The sequence below is a fragment of the Physeter macrocephalus genome, chromosome 13, assembly GCF_002837175.3.
Source record: "Physeter macrocephalus isolate SW-GA chromosome 13, ASM283717v5, whole genome shotgun sequence".
NCBI classification, from domain to species: Eukaryota; Metazoa; Chordata; class Mammalia; order Artiodactyla; family Physeteridae; genus Physeter; species Physeter macrocephalus.
In genome coordinates, this window is record NC_041226.1 from 82765237 (window position 1) to 82783461 (window position 18225).

Sequence of the window (18225 nt, forward strand, 5' to 3'; positions counted from 1 at the left end):
GCCGCTCCGCGGCATGTGGGATCCTCCCAGACCGGGGCGCGGACCCGGTTCCCCTGCATCGGCAGGCGGACGCGCAACCACTGCGCCACCAGGGAAGCCCCTGGCCTTCTCTTCTAAGGATGGGTTGGCAGCCCTTCCAGCCACTCTTCTTCACACCCCGCCCTTCCCCTTAACACACATGAGGGAGATGTTTGGGGCAGTCGGGGGCCGGGGGCCCCACGCTCTGTGGGGGGCTGTCCTGGGCAGGTCCCAGGAGCAAGTGGGCAGTCCCAGCCAGCCCAGGCTCTCGCAGACCCTCTGCCTTTCTACAGATGCGTGCTCCTCCGGGGCAAGGAAGCACGCTGACAGCTCGGGAGACCCACCGTGGCCCTTCCCAGGTGGGGGCCGGGGTAACTCCTCCCTCGCGTTCTCCAGGGCCTGTGCGTGTGGGCTGCCCTGCCTCCTGCCCTCTCACCTTCTGAGGTCTGCAGGTGCAGATCCCCGCCAACATCCATTGTTCTGCCTGGACACTCACCTGAGTGCTCCAGGCCTCAGCTTACACATCACCTCTTCCAGGGAGCCTCTCCTGATTACCTAGGGCTGCCATAACAAACTACCACGAACTGGATGGCTTAAAACAACAGAAATTTACTCTCTCACAGTCTAGAGGCCAGAGGTCCAGAATCAAGTTGTGGGCAGGGCTGGTTCCGTCTGGAGGCTGTAGGGGAGAGTTCTGGCCTCTTCCACCTTCTAGTGGTGCTGGTGACCCTCGGTGTTCCTTGACCTGTAGACCCATCACTCCCATCTCTGCGTCCGTTGTTACCTGGCCAGATTTCCCTCTTCTTATAAGGACATCAGTCATTGGATGTAGGGCCCACCCTAAATCTAGGGTTGTCTCACCTCGAGATCCTTAACTAATTACACCTGCAAAGACCTTATTTCCAAATACGAGCACTTTCAGAGTTCCAAGTGGACTTGAATTTGGGGGGACACGGTCCAACCCAGTACATTCTGTGTCCCCGTAGCCCCTGGCTTACCCCTGGGACACTGGGTCCTGCCTTGGAATCCCCTGTCCTCGTTCGCTTCCTGAGGATCCCACGAGGCAGCCTTCTGGGTTGCTGCCATCACAGGGCTGGGCCCCCTGGAGCTCTTGGGACACGGATGCAGGTGGGCTCTTGGGGACACCTCCTCCCAAAGTGGACACCAGGAAACCATCGGGCCCCTCACCCGTGTTCATCGCGAAGAATTTGGGAACCTATGTAAAACAATAACTAATGGACGCGACGTGGCAGTCGCCAGCATTGGGAGGCGCCCCGCAGCCTCTCCTGGCAGGATTAGATGTCGCTCGGTGGGGGCTTCCCGAGTGGCCCGCGGGCGGTGTCCCTCCGGCCTTCACAGGCCTTCACCGCATTCCGCTCTCCTGGCCGGGCTGGGTTTACCCAGTGCTGTGCTGGGGACGCCGGGGCTGCTGCATCTGTCCATGGGTCTGAATGACGCTGCCCAGGACCCAGCCCTGTCGCCTGTCACATGAGTGCTTGTTTCAGCAATGTTACTGGGTGGGACGAGGGCGATGAGGGATCGTGTCACATCACCCTCAGGAAGGTTCTAGCTGTGGAAAGTGTGAACCTGTCTTCCTGCTCTGTGCCCCACCCTCCAGGGTTATCTTAGGAAAAGCAGCTTTCGGAGTAAAGCGCCCCATGTGGACGCCCTCTCAGGCGCTGAGTCTGTGGGGGTTCGGCATGGTTCCGTGGCCATTCTGGGGCTTTCTTGCCACGCCAGCCCCTCACTGCTAACCAGGGAGTGAGCGAGGCCCTGGGGAGGGTGGCTGGGTCCCCAGCAGCCCGGGGCCGGGGCGGCGCTGGCGCTTGGGCGGCCTCCAGCCTGGGCCCTCGGGGGGCGGGGGCAGCCCTGGGGGTGCGTTTCCACATTTGCAGAAGTTAGGGCAGCAGGATCCACTCGCACTGGCCTTTCTGGTGATGAGTAAACTGGGGGGCCCTGCTGCACGAGGCGGGCAGCTTGGGGTGTTCCAGGCGTGACCAGACCTTTCCTGTCTGTGCAGGGCAAGCCGGAGCAGCAGACCTTGTCACCGGAGTCGTCGCGACCCGAGGCCCTCCCGGCCCCCGCACCTCCCCACCCCCTGTGCTCCGCGGACAGCTCCTTGGGCCTCCCCTGGCACTCGGTAAACAGATTCTGCAGTTTTGAGGCCCCTCGCCTCTTTGGAGAGACCGTCAGGGAGGGCACAGCGGGCCCTGCCTTGACCCGGGCCCTGGGGCCGCTGAGGCAGGGAGGCCCGGGGGCTGAGGACAGGGACTCTGGCTGCTGGGCTCCTGGCCGAGGGCGGGAGGCGCCAGCCAAGGGTGGCACCTGTGGGGGCTGCAACCACAGGCAGCGGCCGGTGCCCCCCGCCCAGCCCCTGTAGGTTCAGGGCACCTGTGGGGAAACCGAGGTGCCCTGTGCAGCCCAGCCCTGCAGCTGGATCTCCTCCAGGTGCACAGATTCCCCTCCACAGGCCCGGAGGCAGAGCGGCAGGGGGGCTGCGGGGTGGCGCTTGTCGGGGTTTCTCTCTTGGTATTGGTGTGACCGTGGCCTTGGGCAAGTCACGTGAACCTCTGTGAGGCTTGGGAATGGGTCACGGTCGTGGCCAGTGCGCTCCGAGCCCCGCCCTCCGGCCCCGCCTGAGCGCTCCTTGATGGACCCCTGGGCCCAGACGAGGAAACTGAGGCACAGAGAAGACGGCCACTTGCCCAGCAAGAGGCCAGGCTGGGATCCAGGCCCGGTGGCCAGGTTCCAGGGCCTGGGCTATGTGCTGACCACCCACGAGGTGTGGGACCAGGGGAGCCCCCCGCCCGGAGACCGTCGCCCCCCCCAGCCCCGACGTCGTGCCCAGTGGAGCTCAGAGCGTTCAGTTCTGTCCGGTGCACACACTTCAAAGGGCCAGGCCTGGGGTGGGGCAGGAGGGCGCTGGACGTCCCGCTTCATTGCTCGCCGGCGTCTTGCAGCCCTCGCGGGGCCGGAGCTGGAAGCCATTAGCCCTGGTCGCCCCGAGACAGTGGGTGCCCCCACGCTTCCTGTCCTCCCTCTCCCGCCTGGCCGAGCCCCCGGAGGGCGGGTGGCGCCAGCCAAGGGTGGCACTTGTGGGGGCTGCAACCACAGGCAGCGGCCGGTGCCCCCCACCCAGCCCCTGTGGGTTCAGGGCACCTGTGGGGAAACCGAGGTGCCCTGTGCAGCCCAGCCCTGCGGCTGGATCTCCTCCAGGTGCACAGATTCCCCTCCACAGGCCCGGAGGCAGAGCGGCAGGGGGGCTGCGGGGTGGCGCTTGTCGGGGTTTCTCTCTTGGTATTGGTGTGACCGTGGCCTTGGGCAAGTCACGTGAACCTCTGTGAGGCTTGGGAATGGGTCACGGTCGTGGCCAGTGCGCTCCGAGCCCCGCCCTCCGGCCCCGCCTGAGCGCTCCTTGATGGACCCCTGGGCCCAGACGAGGAAACTGAGGCACAGAGAGGACAGCCACTTGCCCAGCAAGAGGCCAGGCTGGGATCCAGGCCCGGTGGCCAGGTTCCAGGGCCTGGGCTATGTGCTGACCACCCACGAGGTGTGGGACCAGGGGAGCCCCCCGCCCGGAGACCGTCGCCCCCCCCAGCCCCGACGTCGTGCCCAGTGGAGCTCAGAGCGTTCAGTTCTGTCCGGTGCACACACTTCAAAGGGCCAGGCCTGGGGTGGGGCAGGAGGGCGCTGGACGTCCCGCTTCATTGCTCGCCGGCGTCTTGCAGCCCTCGCGGGGCCGGAGCTGGAAGCCATTAGCCCTGGTCGCCCCGAGACAGTGGGTGCCCCCACGCTTCCTGTCCTCCCTCTCCCGCCTGGCCGAGCCCCCGGGGGGGCCCTGGCTCATCAGCCCAGTTCTGGGCTCAGCCTGGGGCCTGCGTCAGCCGGTGCTCGGCCTCCTCGGGGTCCCCTGATGGTCTCTGAGCTGCCCTGTCCCAGCTTGACCCCCATACCTGTGACCCCAACCCCACAGGCCTTGTTGGAGGGTAGTGCTGCGTCCGGGGTCCAGCTGGCCAGTCCCCCTGCCGCTGGTGAGCAGGCCTCCCCTTTTAGCTGACCAAGCCTGGAGCCATTCCCGGGTGGGCTTTTTTGACCTTGAAGGTGGGAAGGCTGCCCCCCACCGGCCAGGGACCAGGGGTGCTGCTCTGGGAACGGTTGCTTTGGGAACCCTGGAACCCCTCTTGGGCACCTGACCCCTGCTGCTCTGCTTCACTGTCAAGACGGGTGGGGAAACTGAGGCAGAGCAGCCCGCCCGGGGTTGCACGGCTGGAGGGCCAGGGCCGGTGCCCGGGAAGCCTGACTCCATCTTCACCTTGACGTGCTTGTCATCTGGTCCTGAGCCCAGGAGAAACGCTTTGGGGGCGGTCGGGGGCCTGGGGCACGGACGGGAAGAGGTGGACGCTGGCGGCTCACGGCCCGTGGAGCGCAAGCAGGGCAGGGTGTCCCCGGGGCCGGCCTTCTGGGCTGTGGGCCCCACTGTGCTGTGCGGTGTGGACGTATGGGGTGTGCTGGGTACTATCCGGGTCGGGGAGGCCCCAGGCACAAGAAGGAGGCAGAGCTGCTGGCTCCCTGGCTCCCGCAGAGGCTCACGGGGCCTGGTGCCACCCCAGTGCACCCCACTGCCACCTCCCTCTGGGCCTTTCAGGCGCCGCTCCCCTCTGCAGGCAACGACCTCCCCACGCAAGCTTCGCAGCCCTGCCGTCGTCTCCCCCCACCGGGCAGGAACCCCCCACTCGGCTCTGCGGTCCAGGCCCGTGGAGCGCACGCCCCCTTGTCCCAAGAGCCATCAGAAAGAGCCTGAAAACCACCATGTGTCCTGGGAGGAGGGCCCGGGAGTGCGTGCGGGGCTCTGAGCCCCTGGGGGTCTGGGCCTGGTGTATCCATCCCGTTAGCGCCCCCGGGGTGGGAGGCGCGGTCCTGGGTCACCCCCGTGCGGGGGGGTGGGGCTTGTCCTGCTCTCAGGCCCCCAGGCGGCCCCGCCGCGGTGTCCACCATCATCCCCAGGCCAGGCAGGGGGTGGCGCCGGCATCTCTAGTCCAGGCCACGCCCCCCGGCCCCTCCCCAGGGCTGTGGGTGTCACGGGGCCCGGATGTACGCCCCCTGAGCATTTGGAGGCCAAGTTCGCCAAGGACACTCTTGGGTGATCGCACCACCCGCCAGCTCTCCCTCCCGATATAAACCCGGGTGCGGGGTCACAGGTGCGGGGAGCACAGACCCTCGATGGAGGCCGGGCAGCTGAGCGCCGTCCTGGGCGTTATCCTGGTGCGGGTGGAAATGACCACGCAGGACCTGGACCTGCAGAAGGTGGCTTTCTTTCTGGGCCCCGGGAGGAGGTGGGGCGGGGAGGGGCCCGCGTGTGCAGCTACTCCAGGCCCCGCCTCCGCCCCAGCTGATGCTGGGCAGCTGCGTCGGGGCCCCGGGACTCACCCAGGCCAGCCCCATGGGGGCAGGTGGCGGAGAGTCTGAGCTCAGCCCTGCCTGGTCTCCCCTCTCCTAGCGAGTGGGTGTGAGGCCAGTGCCCAGGGCCGGGCAGAGGTGGCGCCCTCCCTCAGGGGCCTCCCGTGGGCAGGCCTGTGTCCTCAGCCCGGCCGGCTGGTCCTCTGGGGTCTCCAGGGTGTGGGGTTCTCCCTGTACCCTCTGACCCCGCACACCATAGGAGCCAGAGGAGGAGGCTTTCCCGGTGCGGAGACCTCGGCTGCAGGCTTTGGTTTCCAGCCCGATGCTTCTTTGCCCGAGTTCCTTCTTCGCCGGCTCTGTGTCGGCTCCTGGGCCGGGAGCACGTCAGCAGGCTCAGAAGTGACAAATGTCGGACACGGATTCCTTTCTCTTGCAAAAATGATCAGTTTCCAAACGTTTCAGATGGAAGGTCTGGGCTCTGGGTGGCCGTTTCTGCGGCAGGCGCTGGGTCCCCCAGCCTGGTCGTGCAGAGCCGGCCTCGTCCGCGGGGGCGGGGCTGCTGGCCACCGCTCCCCGGCGGCTTTCACGTTCGGCTGGCCCCCTCCTGCCCCCCTCTCTCAGGCTCCAACCACCACTGCCCCTGGCGTCCCGTCCCCGAGGACAGGCGGCAGCAAGGCTGGTTCTCCTTGGGGACTGGGATCCAGCCCTGTGGCAACGGCAGACAGGCCTGTGCGGGGAGGGGCTCGCCCTGCCGCCCCCGAAGGGACCCCTCGGAAGGCCGACGACTGGCTGCTTCAGAGCCTGCCAGCTCCCTGCCTGGGAGGTCCGGGGAGAGGGCTCTGCCTCCTGGGGCCCAGGGCTGGGGTCTCTGTCCGTCTGCCCGAGACGGGCTTGGCTCCGGCCCCTTTCTCTAGATTGCAGGGTTCTGGCGGGAAGTTGGGGTGGCCTCCAGCCAAAACTTGGCACTGCAGACCCCAAAGAGGCTGGAGGCCTTGTTCCTGACCTTGAGTTGGGAGGAGCTGACCGTGAAGGCTGCGTATAATAGGTAAGGGGCCTGGGCATAGCCCGGCTGTGCCGGCTGCAGCTGTGGTTGTGGACTTTATTGTCACTTGGGTGGACCGGCCCTCCCTGTGTCTGTCTTGACCCACCCCTGAGACCAGGCCCCCAGGCTCCTAGAGCTGCATCTTCTCCCCGGTAAAAGCACGGGGTCTTAATGAAGCCCCATCAGTTTATAAGAAAGGAAAACGGACTTAGGGGTAGGTGGCTCTCTGGAGGTCACAGAATCCTTGGGTGAGGGGCTGGCACGGTCCCATCCTGTGCCTCTGCCCCCCTTGTCCTGCTCCAGGCTCTCCTGGGGAAGGACACACTGCCGGAGCCCTTCCTGAAGACACGCCCCCCCACCCCCCACCCCCCCGCCCCCCGCCCTGGGAGCGTGCCCAGCAGGAGGGATGCAGGCTGGCGTTTTCCTCATGAGGACTTTCCTGCCTCTCAGTTCAGGAAGCTGTGAGACTGAACAAATAGTGAGCTCAGAAGTAAATGTTTCCGGCAAGTTTGTTTTTCCTGGTAAGAGCCGTTTCCCTGCAGCTGCACGCACAGTCCTCTGGCCCTGCGCACCAGCTAGGCTTGGCCTTGCTGTTCATTATGCTGTTCTCTGCCCTCCTCCTCTGGGTGCCCCAGACGCCCGTTCTCCCATCAAGAGACGGGTCATCCTGCCAGGGCCGCTCTAGCCCTCCCCTACCCCACCCTGGCCTCCCGAGAGGGTCCCGGCTGGGTGGGGAGAGGATGGAGTCGGGCCCTGCCGACCCTGGCCTCTGAGGTCCGCCCGCCCCGGGGGTGCCCGGTCCGCCCATGCCTGTCTCTCCCACTTGCCTGCACAGGCCACAGGGAGATCCAGGTGATAGACACCGACTACGAGCAGTACGCCATCCTGAGGGTGTCCCTCCGCTGGCGGGACAAGGAGTTCCACGTGCTCAAGTATTTCAGTAAGCTGCCCCTGGGGCGGGCCGGGGCCGCTGTGGTCCTCCTGGGGGCCGCCCAGCCCAGGCCCCTGTGCTCCCACAGCTCGGAGCCTCGAGGGCGAGTATGAACCCGGCTTCTGGAAGTTCCGGGAGTTGACCGCAGACACGGGACTGTACCTGGTGGCCCGGCACGGTGAGTCCCGGACCCTGGGGTGGGTGCTGGGCTAGGGGCCCCCCGGGTGGCGTCCGGGCACCTGTCCCGCAGCCCCTCACACTGTCCCGTCCCGCAGGGAGGTGTGCCAAGCTCCTGAAGGAGGTGAGCCTTTGCCCCGGTCTGCGCTGAGCCCCGCCCGAGTCCCGGCCTGAGGGGAGCCCCTGGGCCTCCAGGGTGGTGACACCAGGCTGCCAGGAGGGGACCCTGGAGGCTGGGAGGGGAGGGCAGGGCTGGGCGGGGAGGGGAGGAGGCTGGCCCTCGTCCCCCGTTTCCATCCAGCAGGGTCCTGCCGGGGGCGGAGGGGTAGGCGCAGGCCCTGTGGGCCCCTTCTCGGGCTCCCCGGGTCCCCCGCTGTGCTAACACGTCAGCTGCACGACCCCCTCTGTCTCAACGGCCCCGAGAGGTTGGGACTATTACCCCACTTCGCAGGTAGAGAAACTGAGGCCCAGGCCACACAGCTAGGACACCCACTCCTGGCCGTGGCTCCAACCGCTCTCCCCCGGGGTCCTCGGAGGCGGGCGGCGCCCTGAGGCCCTGGCCTTCTGTGTCACAGGAGCTGATCTAGGGGAGCCCCCGCCCCAATCCGGGATGCTCGGAGCCCCGCCCACCCGGCCTCCCCTGGCCGCCCAGCCCTGGGGGGCCCGCCTGCACCTGCTCTGAATAAACTCTACTGCCAGACCCACTGCCCCGAGTCTTTCCTGGGGCCGAGGGGTGACAGGTGGGGGTGGCGGGGTGTGTATTCTGTGACTGCCCTAAAAAGGACAGCAAACCCAACTCTCAGGTGGTCTGGGTTTACTGTGACCACGTCTGTCCCACCCCTGGCTGGACCTCCCCCTGCAGAGGGCCGAGTCAGCCGCAGGCCAGGCTGCTCCCTCTCCATGACCTGCTACCTTCCCTTTCCGCCCAGACCTGCACTGCTCGGAGCCCGCAGGCCAGGCTGCCCTGGGGGCGGTGCGGGGGTAGGGGGACGGGGGCGCCGTCTGCCACACTCCTAGGGTCTTCTCTGGTCCCTGAGAGCCAGAGGCAGCCCCAGGCTGGGCTCCCTGAGCAGAGCTCCTCTCAAATGAAAGGTGACCACAGCCGGCGCCTGTCTACCTTTGCCCATGGCTCCCTACTGCCCCGAACTCAAATCCGTGGGCATTGGGTCCAAGGCCCTCGGCCACGGCTGCCCTCCGGCCCCGCACTGGCTCGCACCCGCAAGGCAGCCCAGCCTCGTCAGTGCCTGGGGGCACCCTGCATTCCCTCACCCCAGGACCTGCACTGTGATGTGTGATTCCCCCCCTCTCCTTCCATCGGCTGGGGCAGGGTAGAGAACGTGGGCGGGTGTCAGCCCCCTACCCACGTGCAGAGCAGCCTGACCGGGCTTCCAAGCACGGCTGGGGGGCTGGGGGGCTGGTCCAGCCAGAGAGGAGAGACCCTGCTGACCCTCGGGCGTCCAGCCAGCTACCGGTAAGCCCTGCAGGAGTAAGGATCAGCCCTGAGGGGGGACCTACCTGGGACGTGCCTTAGCAAATCCTGAACCGAGTCCCAACAGACCCACAGGGGAGATGTTTGGAGACCGAATTCTGACACATTCGAGGTGCTTGGGGAGCACGTGGACTTTTCCCCAGATCTTTCAGGCCAGAGCTTGAGGGAGCATGGTCGTCTGCCTCAGGGGAGTTCCCCATAGAAGATTCTAGGATGTCTGCTCGGGCTTGGGCTGCTTGGTTCCGTAACACAGAACCCTGCTGGGCGTGGTGCAGAAACAACAGGAGTTTACTTTCTCAGGTTTCTGGAGGCTGGACGCCTGAGATCAGGGTGCTGAGAGGGCTGGTGTCTGGGGAGACGCCCTTGTTGGCTTGTGGACGGTGGCCTTCCCGCTGCATCCCCCGCTGGCCTCTTCTCTGCACACACACGGAGATAGATCTTTGGTGTCCTTCCCTCTTCTGAGGGTGCTAGCCCTACTGGATCAGGGTCTTACCCTTATGACCTCACTTAAACTTATCACTCCCTAAAAGGCCCTAACGCCAAATACGGCCACATCGGGCCATGAGGGCTTTAGCACAGGAACTTGGCGGGGGGGACACAAAGCAGAGGGTGATAATGGAGACCAGGGCTTCTACCGTGCACCATCAGTAACGTCTAGCACAGAAGTTACTACGCATACAAAGAAACAGGAAAATACGACCTATGGTTAAAAAAAAAGAAGTTAATGAAAAGTGATCCTGAGAAGAGCCAGAGTTGGATTTGGAAGGTGAAGGTCTAAAGCAGCCTTTACATTCTAAACTTTTACTCTGCTCCACTGTCCCGTCTATTCACGCGTGGGTACATTTCTGCCATTCATTAGCTAGTCCTTCCTCATAGCTTCTCTTTTATCTATATCTATCTATCATCTATCTATCATCTATCTACCTACCTATCTATCTATCTATCTATCATCTATCTACCTATCTATCTATCATCTATCATCTATCTACCTATCTATCTATCTATCTATCATCTATCTATCATCTATCTACCTATCTATCTATCTATCATCTATCTACCTATCTATCTATCTATCTATCTACCTATCATCTATCTACTATCTCTCTATAGATCTATCTCTTTGTCTAATAGGGTAAATTTTGGCAAACTGAATTTTCCTGTAAGATTATCCATCTCTTTGAGGACTTCAAAGTCATTTGCTTAGAGGTCAGCAAAGTACTTTCTGTTGATGAAACATTTTTTTCTTCTGTCCCAAAGGTCATTTCCCACCCTTTTGTCACTTCTTACTTCATGTATTTATGGTCTCTCCATTTTTTCTTATTCATGTTAGTTAATTCTGTCATTTTTAAAAAGAATACTAATGACTTTGTTAATAATTCTGCAAATGAACAGAAAAATTCTGTTCATTTTTCCAAGGATGAGGACTTTGGTTCACTAATTATATCTGCTGTTCTCTAGACTCTATTATTTCCCGCTTTTATCATTATTACTTCCTTCCTCGTGACATCCTACGGTTTATCTTGTTCTTTGTCTGGCTCTTAGAGTCGGGAATTTAATGCATTCAGTTTCATTCTTTTATTTTTAATGGTGTGTTTAAGGTTATGATGCTTCCTCTGACCCTGAATTACATGGTACTTTTATGATATTTATTTTAAATAAATTCTGTAATTTCAGTTTGTATTTTCCCTTTCATCCAATAGTATTTTTTAAAATAGAAAGTTAAAAAAAATCTAGTTTTATTGTATCTTGTTTTGTTTTTGGTATTTTTTTTGGCCGTGCTGCACGGCATGTGGGATCCTAGTTCCCCGACCAGGGATCAAACCCACATGCCCTGCAGTGGAAGCGCGGAGCCTTAACCCACATGCCCTGCAGTGGAAGCGCAGAGCCTTAACCCCAGGACTGCCAGGGAAGTCCCAGTTTTATTGTATTTTGGTCAGCGAGCGTTGTTTGTAATACTTCTACTTTGTGGAACTCAGCGATGCTTTCTTTGTGACCAATCAATTTTGTGCGTGTTTTACTCTCTGTTATCAAGAGTACAATTATATAGTAAACCCTCAAGACCTGTCTTAGATTTTTTAGGGCTTCTTTATCCTCACCTGCAGTGGGTCCATTAGCCCTACCTTTGTTGAAGTGATGTGTGCACATCTCCTGCTATGAGTGTAATTCTGTTTGCCTTGCCTGGTAGTTTGCTCTTGGAAGTTTGATGCCAGCTTATGTCTCACCCTTGAAAGTAATTCGATCATTCTGCCCGGAGACCCTGAAGAATTTTTCTTTATCAGTAAAGGCCAATAGTCAACTTGTTTCCTGAGTACAATCAGCCCTTATTAAATTCTTTCCTGTCTTTGCTCACTTCTGCTCTTAGTTAATTTAAAAAAATTCTTCATTCAAGATGTTCTTCTAATGCCCTTCAAAGCTTCAGCATATTTAATTCAGTTTGGAATGTTATGTTACAGTTTTATTCTGCTTTCCACGCACCCCCCTTTCCCCTCGGTGGGATTTCCATTAGATGAAATGTTTTCATTTTTATTTCGATTTCTTCTTCTAGGAGCAAAGTACAAAGACTACTGAAGTCTATTCATTTCCTACAAGGGGTTGGAAGTTTGGGTGACTAACAAGATTCCTAATTCAAATGCATCCGCTAATGTGAGTGCAGAAAATTCTCTTTGATGGATGGCACTTTGGGTACTGGGCTGTGTGTGTGTGTGTGTGTGTGTGTGAAGTTTGGTTCTCTTTTTTTTTTTTTTTCAGTACGCGGGCCTCTCACTGTTGCGGCCTCTCCCGTTGCGGAGCACAGGCTCCAGATGCGCAGGCTCAGCGGCCACGGCTCACGGGCCCAGCCGCTCCGAGGCATGTGGGATCTTCCCGGACCGGGGCACGAACCCGTTTCCCCTGCATCGGCAGGCGGACTCTCAACCACTGCGCCACCAGGGAAGCCCTCTCTTTTGTCTTGAAGGGTCTTATGGTTTTGGGGGTTTTTTTACATTTATTTAATTTATTTATGGCTGCATTGGGTCTTCGTTGCTGCGCGCGGGCTTTCGGCTCTAGGCGTGGGGGCATCAGGAGTTATGGCGCATGGGCTCTAGAGCGCAGGCTCAGTAGTTGCGGCGCACGGGCTTAGTTGCTCCGCGGCATGTGGGATCTTCCCGGACCAGGGCTCGAACCCGTGTCCCCTGCATTGGCAGGCGGATTCTTAACCACTGCGCCACCAGGGAAGTCCTTGAAGGGTCTTATGTTGACAGGCGTTTTCAACTCCTGCTACCCCGCGAGGAAAGGCACCCTTGCCCTTTCTAACACTCCTCCCTCCCAGAAGTGAAGCTTTTCTGAAGCTTCCTCCTGAGCCCGGTGCTGCCCTATGGTCCTGTCCTGGCGGTTGCTCCGTGCGCATCGGAGTTTTGCAGTCAGAGTGGCTTCCTCTCCCGGGGGCTACTTTAGCTCAATCTTAGGGCCCTTGTCCACCTCCTCTTTCCTCTGGAGCCCTTCCTGGTTCTCCATGAAGTCTCGAGACAGGGGCTCAATAGAGACCTCTGGTGGACTTTGGTGGTTTTTACTTTCGGAAAATGTGAGGTTTCTCTTTTTCATGATTTGTGTGGTTGCATTTTTTTTTTTTTTTTTTGGAGAATTGTGCACAGATTCAGTTTTAATAATGGTCATAATCGTGGGTTACACAGATGTGCTTTACCTATACCACTTTTTATAGTTTCATGTTTATAGTTTATAATGTATTATAGAAAAACAGTACAATTTCAAATATAGTTCTCACCTTGCTAAGCAGAGGAACCGTAGCTGTTTTTACAGCCTATGTTGTGGTCTGAACGTTTGAGTTGCCCCCAGTTAAAGTCACAGGTTGAGGTTAAACAACAAGGTCCTACTGCAGAGCACAGAGAACTATATTCAATATCCTATGATAAACAATAATGGAGGGCCTTCCCTGGTGGCGCAGTGGCTGAGAATCCGCCTGCCAAGGCAGGGGACACGGGTTCGAGCCCTGGTCCGGGAAGATCCCACATGCCGCGGAGCAGCTAAGCCCGTGCGCCACAACTACTGAGCCTGAGCTCTAGAGCCCGCGAGCCACGACTACTGCAGCCCCGTCCCTCCCCAGCGTCCCTCTGGCCCGGAGGCAGGAGCTGGGCTGATGGCAGCTGCTCTTCCCGCAGGGCTCACGGAGGCCCCGGGCAGGCAGGAGGCTGGTCCGCTCGCTTTGGAGGAAGACCCTGTGATCTGGATGGAGTGTGGGCAGGGCGCTGGGCTGGGATGCCCAGGGTGTGAAAGACCGGCTTTTCCTGGCTGGAGCTCTTGGATGGGGGGCGGGGGGGCGGGCAGGGACCCCAGAGGGCTCGAGCCTGTCGGCGCTCCTGTGTCCTGAAGTCCTGGCAGAGCACAAGCCGTCAGGGGCTTGAGGTGAGGTCAGGTGCACACAGGCTGCCACACTCTTCACACACACGCGTGTGCACATATGCAAACGCGTCAGTACCTTCTAAGGGCATCGAGAAGGCAGCCCCCGCGTCAGCGCCGGCACCATCCGAGCCCCGTCTTCACGTCCTTCGCTTTCGTCCCTGTGAAGTGACTCAATGACACGTTCCGACCTTTGCCTCTCTCCCCGGGGGGCTAGGACAGGAGGCCCAGGAGCCTCCCTGCCAGGTGCAATGGCTCCAGGGGACGTGTGGAGACCGGAGGCCCAGGAGGTGACCTGGGGAACATCGTGGTCTCCACCTTTGCGGCATTCCGGGATAGCAGCTGTGCCGCTCCGAGGGCCAAGGGCAGGGCTGGCCCTCTGTGCGGGGAGGGAGGGCCCCAGGCTCCCTCCCCCCCATTGCCCACCAGGCTGGCTCGCGGCTCCCGGCTGGCCGGACACCCACGCAGGGCTGGTGGGCTGGGACATTTGAGCGTGGCGTCCGGCGGGCGGCCGCGGGGAGGGCCAGGCTGGGGCCAGGCTGGCTGCTGCCCGCGCTGGTCCTGGCGCCGGAGCTGCCTGGGGGGTCCCCGGCACAGAAGCAGCTCCCCAGGGAGTCCCACAACCTCAGCTGGGGCAAGGCGAGTCTCGTGCCCCCAGCCCGCTGGCCGGGCGCCGGGGCCAGGGTGGGCGGGGGCAGCGGGCAGAGGGGTCCCTGGAAACCTTCGCAGAGCCACCGGAATCCGCTGGACGGGCTTTCAGGGGGCTCCGGCACAGGCTTCTGTTGGCCCCGTGGGGCAGCCGACGGCCTCTTTTGGGGACAGGCTGGGGCTTCCAAACTCAGCTGACGGCCGTGGGCCACATGCCAGGAGCCCCGAGGAGGGGCCGTAGCAGAGGCGCCCAGACAGGCGCAGCCTGAGGTGGCTCGGAGGTGCCAGCCGGGCACAGGGGAGGCAGCATGAGCAGGACACGTCCTGGAATAATGAGGCCGCTGGCCGGGTGGAAGGTTCCTGTGGGGGCGGCCACGCGCCCAGGCTGAGCAGACGGGGGGCGCCTGGGAGGGGCTTTGCTGCAGGGAGAGCCAGTGGGACGGGGTGCGGGGCCGGCTGGGAGGGAAGGGGCCCCCACGAGGCCCACGTGAGCAGCAAGCTCTGACGCCCCGGGGCCCAGGGCCCTGCCTGGTGCCGCCTCGGGCCCCAGAGCAGCCGGGCATCCGCATCCTCGGCCTGGGGTGGCAGCGGGGGCCCCGAGGCAGGCGCCGTGCCAGCCTGTGGGTGCTGGACGTGCACTGGGCCTCAGGCGAGGGTCACCTGTCCTGTGGGTTCTCTGGGACCTGGGGTGGGGCCCGAACCCGTGTGGCAGCCAGACCCCATGCCCCCAGCACCCTCTCTGCAGTTTTCAGGGTGCTGGTACATCCTTGCCATCGCCTCTGACACCCGGGGGTTGTTGCCGGCCAGAGAAAAGAGGAAGCTGGGGGCGTCTATAGCGAAGGTTCACAAAACGGGCCAGCTGAAGGTGGTCCTCGCCTTTAACCGGTGAGTGGACCGGGGCAGGGGTCCCAGCGCATCCTCTGCAGACCCCTGAGCCCAGGCAGGGGAAAGGGAGCCGGGGGGTGGGGGCGGGGACCAGGCCCGTGGGTCAGTCTGGAGATCCCACAAGGACTGTCCCCGAAACCCCAGTACCCATCACTCTCTGCCCCTAAAACTCAAACGGCTGCTTTGGGGAGAGGCTCCCACAGTCCACCGGGGGCTCAGCGGGCAGAGGGTGTTTGGAGTATTTCCCCTGAGCTGCGGGACCGGCCCGGGTCCACGCTGGAAAGTCCCGGGGCAGCAGAGTCCAGAAGGGGCTCCCTGGCCCCGAGCTCACAGCCCACCTACCCCCCGGTCACAGGGGTGCCAGGCACACTCGCTGATCCTGCGGAAAGACACGAAGAGGGCTGTGTTCAGGAACACCTGTGCGTAACCGCTGGGCCCTAGGGAGAGCAGGGGGAGGGGTGTCCAGGGCTTCCCGGCCACCGGGACCCAGGGTTGGGCTACCGACCTCACTGGCCCCAGCTGTCCTCCCCCGAGAACATGGGCCGGTGGGGATTAACGCCCAGGACACGCGGTCAGGCCACCGTGGCCCAGAGCCGACAGGGCGGGCGTGTGCCCGGGGGCCTGGGTGAGGGGACTCTGCGGCCCTTCCAGACACCCCCGCCGTGCAGGCGGAAGGGGTCAGGGGGTCGGGGCCCACCGTCCAGGCGCGAGCGGGCGACTCTGTGCTTCTCTTCCCGTCCGGTGAAGGGGGTGGCGGGCTTCCACGTGCTGGCCGCCGACTGCAAGGACAGCGTGGTCTACCTGCGCCGGGGCCGGGCGGGCCGGACCGCCAAGACCCTGCTACCCCTCAGTGAGTCCAGTGGCCTGGCGTCCGGGGCAGAGAGCGCGGGCCGAGCGGGCGTCGTGACGGACACCCAGACCAGCGGCCCCACGATGGGCACCCGCCCCTCGGTCCAGGGTGCCAGCCTGTGGGGTCTGGTGGTTTGCAGACGGCCGCCTCCTCGCTGTGTCCTCGCACAGGGGTTGGGGCGGTGCTCTGGTCTCGTCCTCTTCTCGTAAGGGCACCAGTTCCATCCTGAGGGCCCCACGCTCACGACCTCAGCTACCCCGATCACCTCCCACGCCTCCTGTGGAAGATGGTAAAGTACGACCGCAAGTGCTCGGGCTCGGGCAGCACCGCTCCCGCCCGGCCTGCTGGGGCGCTGACTCCCGTGGGGGACGGAGAGGTGGAGCGGTGACAAGGGCACTTGTTAAAGATCTGAAGAAGCCACCGTGAAGGCACGGCCACGTGTGCGAGCCCACGGCACCCAGGTCTCTGCCGTGTGGCTGGGGGCCGGGGCTGCACGGCTTTGCCCTCTGCGGTGCCCGAGGCCCCCGGGAGAGCCAGGCCCCCACCCCCTCACTGCCTCTTTCCTCTCGCGCAGCTTGCTGTGCACACACCATCCTGCCGTGAGAGTGAGCTGCCACCCGCCTGCTCTTCCCTTTGAGGCTCAGCTTGTGGTCCACCTAGACCGCAGGAGTGTTGTTCCCAACTGCAGGCCTTCACATCCCACTGGTTGTTGAGAGGGGTTTGGGGTCCCCAGTCCTCTGACGGTGTGGAACCCAGGGCCCGTGGCTGTAGCCCAGCAGGGTCCTTTACGATCACCGAGGGACGGGGTGAGGGGCACGTGCTGACCGGGCGGGGGATGCGAGGCCAGGCCCCTTCGGCCTGTGTCCTCTGGATTACGCAGCAAAAAGGTGCGGCTGGGCCTTTTCTGCTGCAAATAGACCACGGGTCCCGTGTAATGTGCCACGTGCTTTCTCTGCAGCGAGTCTCTGCCACCGTCCTCTGCGTCCCGTGACACCCTACACTGTCCCAGGAAGCCATGCGCTTATACACACCACCTGCATGTCGCGGGCATGGTGCTGGCTGCTGGGGAGAGAGCAGGGGGCACACGGGCAGCCATGGTTCTGTCTTTAGGAGAGGCGGACGCTGACTCAGTCATCCAAGCACACGGTCACAGACCCTCAGGAATATGTCCGGAGGTGCCACGTGCACACCACGGCAGGCCTGGCTCATTCCAGGTCGGGAGGAGGGGTCAGGGAGAGCTTCTTGGAGGAAGTGACGTTTGAGCTGAGAAATGAACGACGGTGTGGGTTGAGAAAGTTATGGTGAGGCTGGGAGGGAGCAGGCCCTCCCTGGAAGAGGAAACAGTCTGAAAAAGCCCAGAGTGGTGGAGATGGAGGGGAGGGCGTGGGTGCAGGGCGGGGGCTGAGCTTGGAGCAGCTCAGGGATGCCCAGATGCAGGTGTCCTGAGGGTGTGGGAGTCTAGAGCAGAGGTCAAGGTGGGAGACAGATATTTTGGAGTGACTGATATTTATCTGGTGACGGAGGTTGCACATGGACGAGATCACCTCAGGAGAAAACAACAGGATTGAATCAGTCAGCTCCTGCTGCTAAACAAACAACCACACAAATGTGTTATTTTTATTTTACTTTATTTTTTTGGCCACGCCACGTGGCTTGTGGGCTCCTAGTTCCCCAACCAGGGATTGAACCCGGGATTCACCTGGGCAGTGAAAGTGCCGAGTCCTAACCACTGGACCACCAGGGGGTTCCCCCCTACAAATGTTTTCAGCTTCCCTGCCTGGGGCTCAGCTTGGGATTGGCTGATGTAGGCTGGGCTCAGCTGTGGAGCTCAGCTGCATGTTCTGGCAGTTCTGTGTCGGCGGGAGGTGGGTTGATCTGGGCCGGCTCTGCCCCCTGGTGCTTCAGCGGTGGGCTAACCACAGCGCCCGTGTCTCGTGGCCGTGACGAAGGCACACAGGCCGGGAAGGAACAGGGGCCCTTTGAAGGCTCAGAACGGGCACAGCGTCACTGCCTCATCCTCTGAGTCACTGCCTGCTCCTCACTCTTGGCCATAGCAGCTCACGTGAGGGGGCTTCGTCCCACCTCGCGTCTCAGGTCCCCCGAGTCTCCTGTAACCGGGGTGCTGGAAAGTGGACCCTTGTGGTCTGCGTCCTGCAGGGGCTCCGCTACATCACACACCTTCTAGCTAAACGAGAAGTGGCCCCAGCCCAGGGGTCAGCATCCCCAGTGGACCAAGAGCGGATGATGGCCTGGGAGCTCCCGTCCAGGAAGGAGGAGGGGCGGCCCCCTCCGGGGGTGGGTGTCCCTGAAGCCCTGGCTCTGCGGCTCCGGTGTGTTGTCCTCTTGGCTCTGTCCTCTGAGATGCTTCCGTTTCACGTGTTCACTTGCTCCGGCCA

At 61.8% G+C, this 18225-nt stretch overlaps 1 protein-coding gene across 1 annotated transcript; it reads left to right on the forward strand.

The window, feature by feature from the left end:
* Positions 1-5238: 5238 nt before the first annotated feature.
* Positions 5239-8257, forward strand: LCN8 (lipocalin 8). The gene is made up of 9 exons (XM_028497365.1): positions 5239-5322; positions 5675-5798; positions 6037-6140; positions 6330-6460; positions 6908-6978; positions 7293-7397; positions 7477-7566; positions 7664-7689; positions 8141-8257. The coding sequence occupies exons 1-9, from the start codon at positions 5239-5241 to the stop codon at positions 8150-8152; spliced, it is 747 nt and encodes a 248-aa protein (XP_028353166.1). The 3' UTR covers positions 8153-8257.
* Positions 8258-18225: the final 9968 nt, after the last annotated feature.

Coding starts and splice junctions, on each gene's coding strand:
- LCN8 (XM_028497365.1), top strand. CDS start 5,239: ATGGAGGCCGGGCAGCTGAGCGCCGTCCTGGGCGTTATCCTGGTGCGG. Junction 6,141..6,329: donor CCTGTGGCAACGGCAGACAG/GCCTGTGCGGGG, acceptor CCCTTTCTCTAG/ATTGCAGGGTTCTGGCGGGA. Junction 7,567..7,663: donor GTACCTGGTGGCCCGGCACG/GTGAGTCCCGGA, acceptor CCCGTCCCGCAG/GGAGGTGTGCCAAGCTCCTG.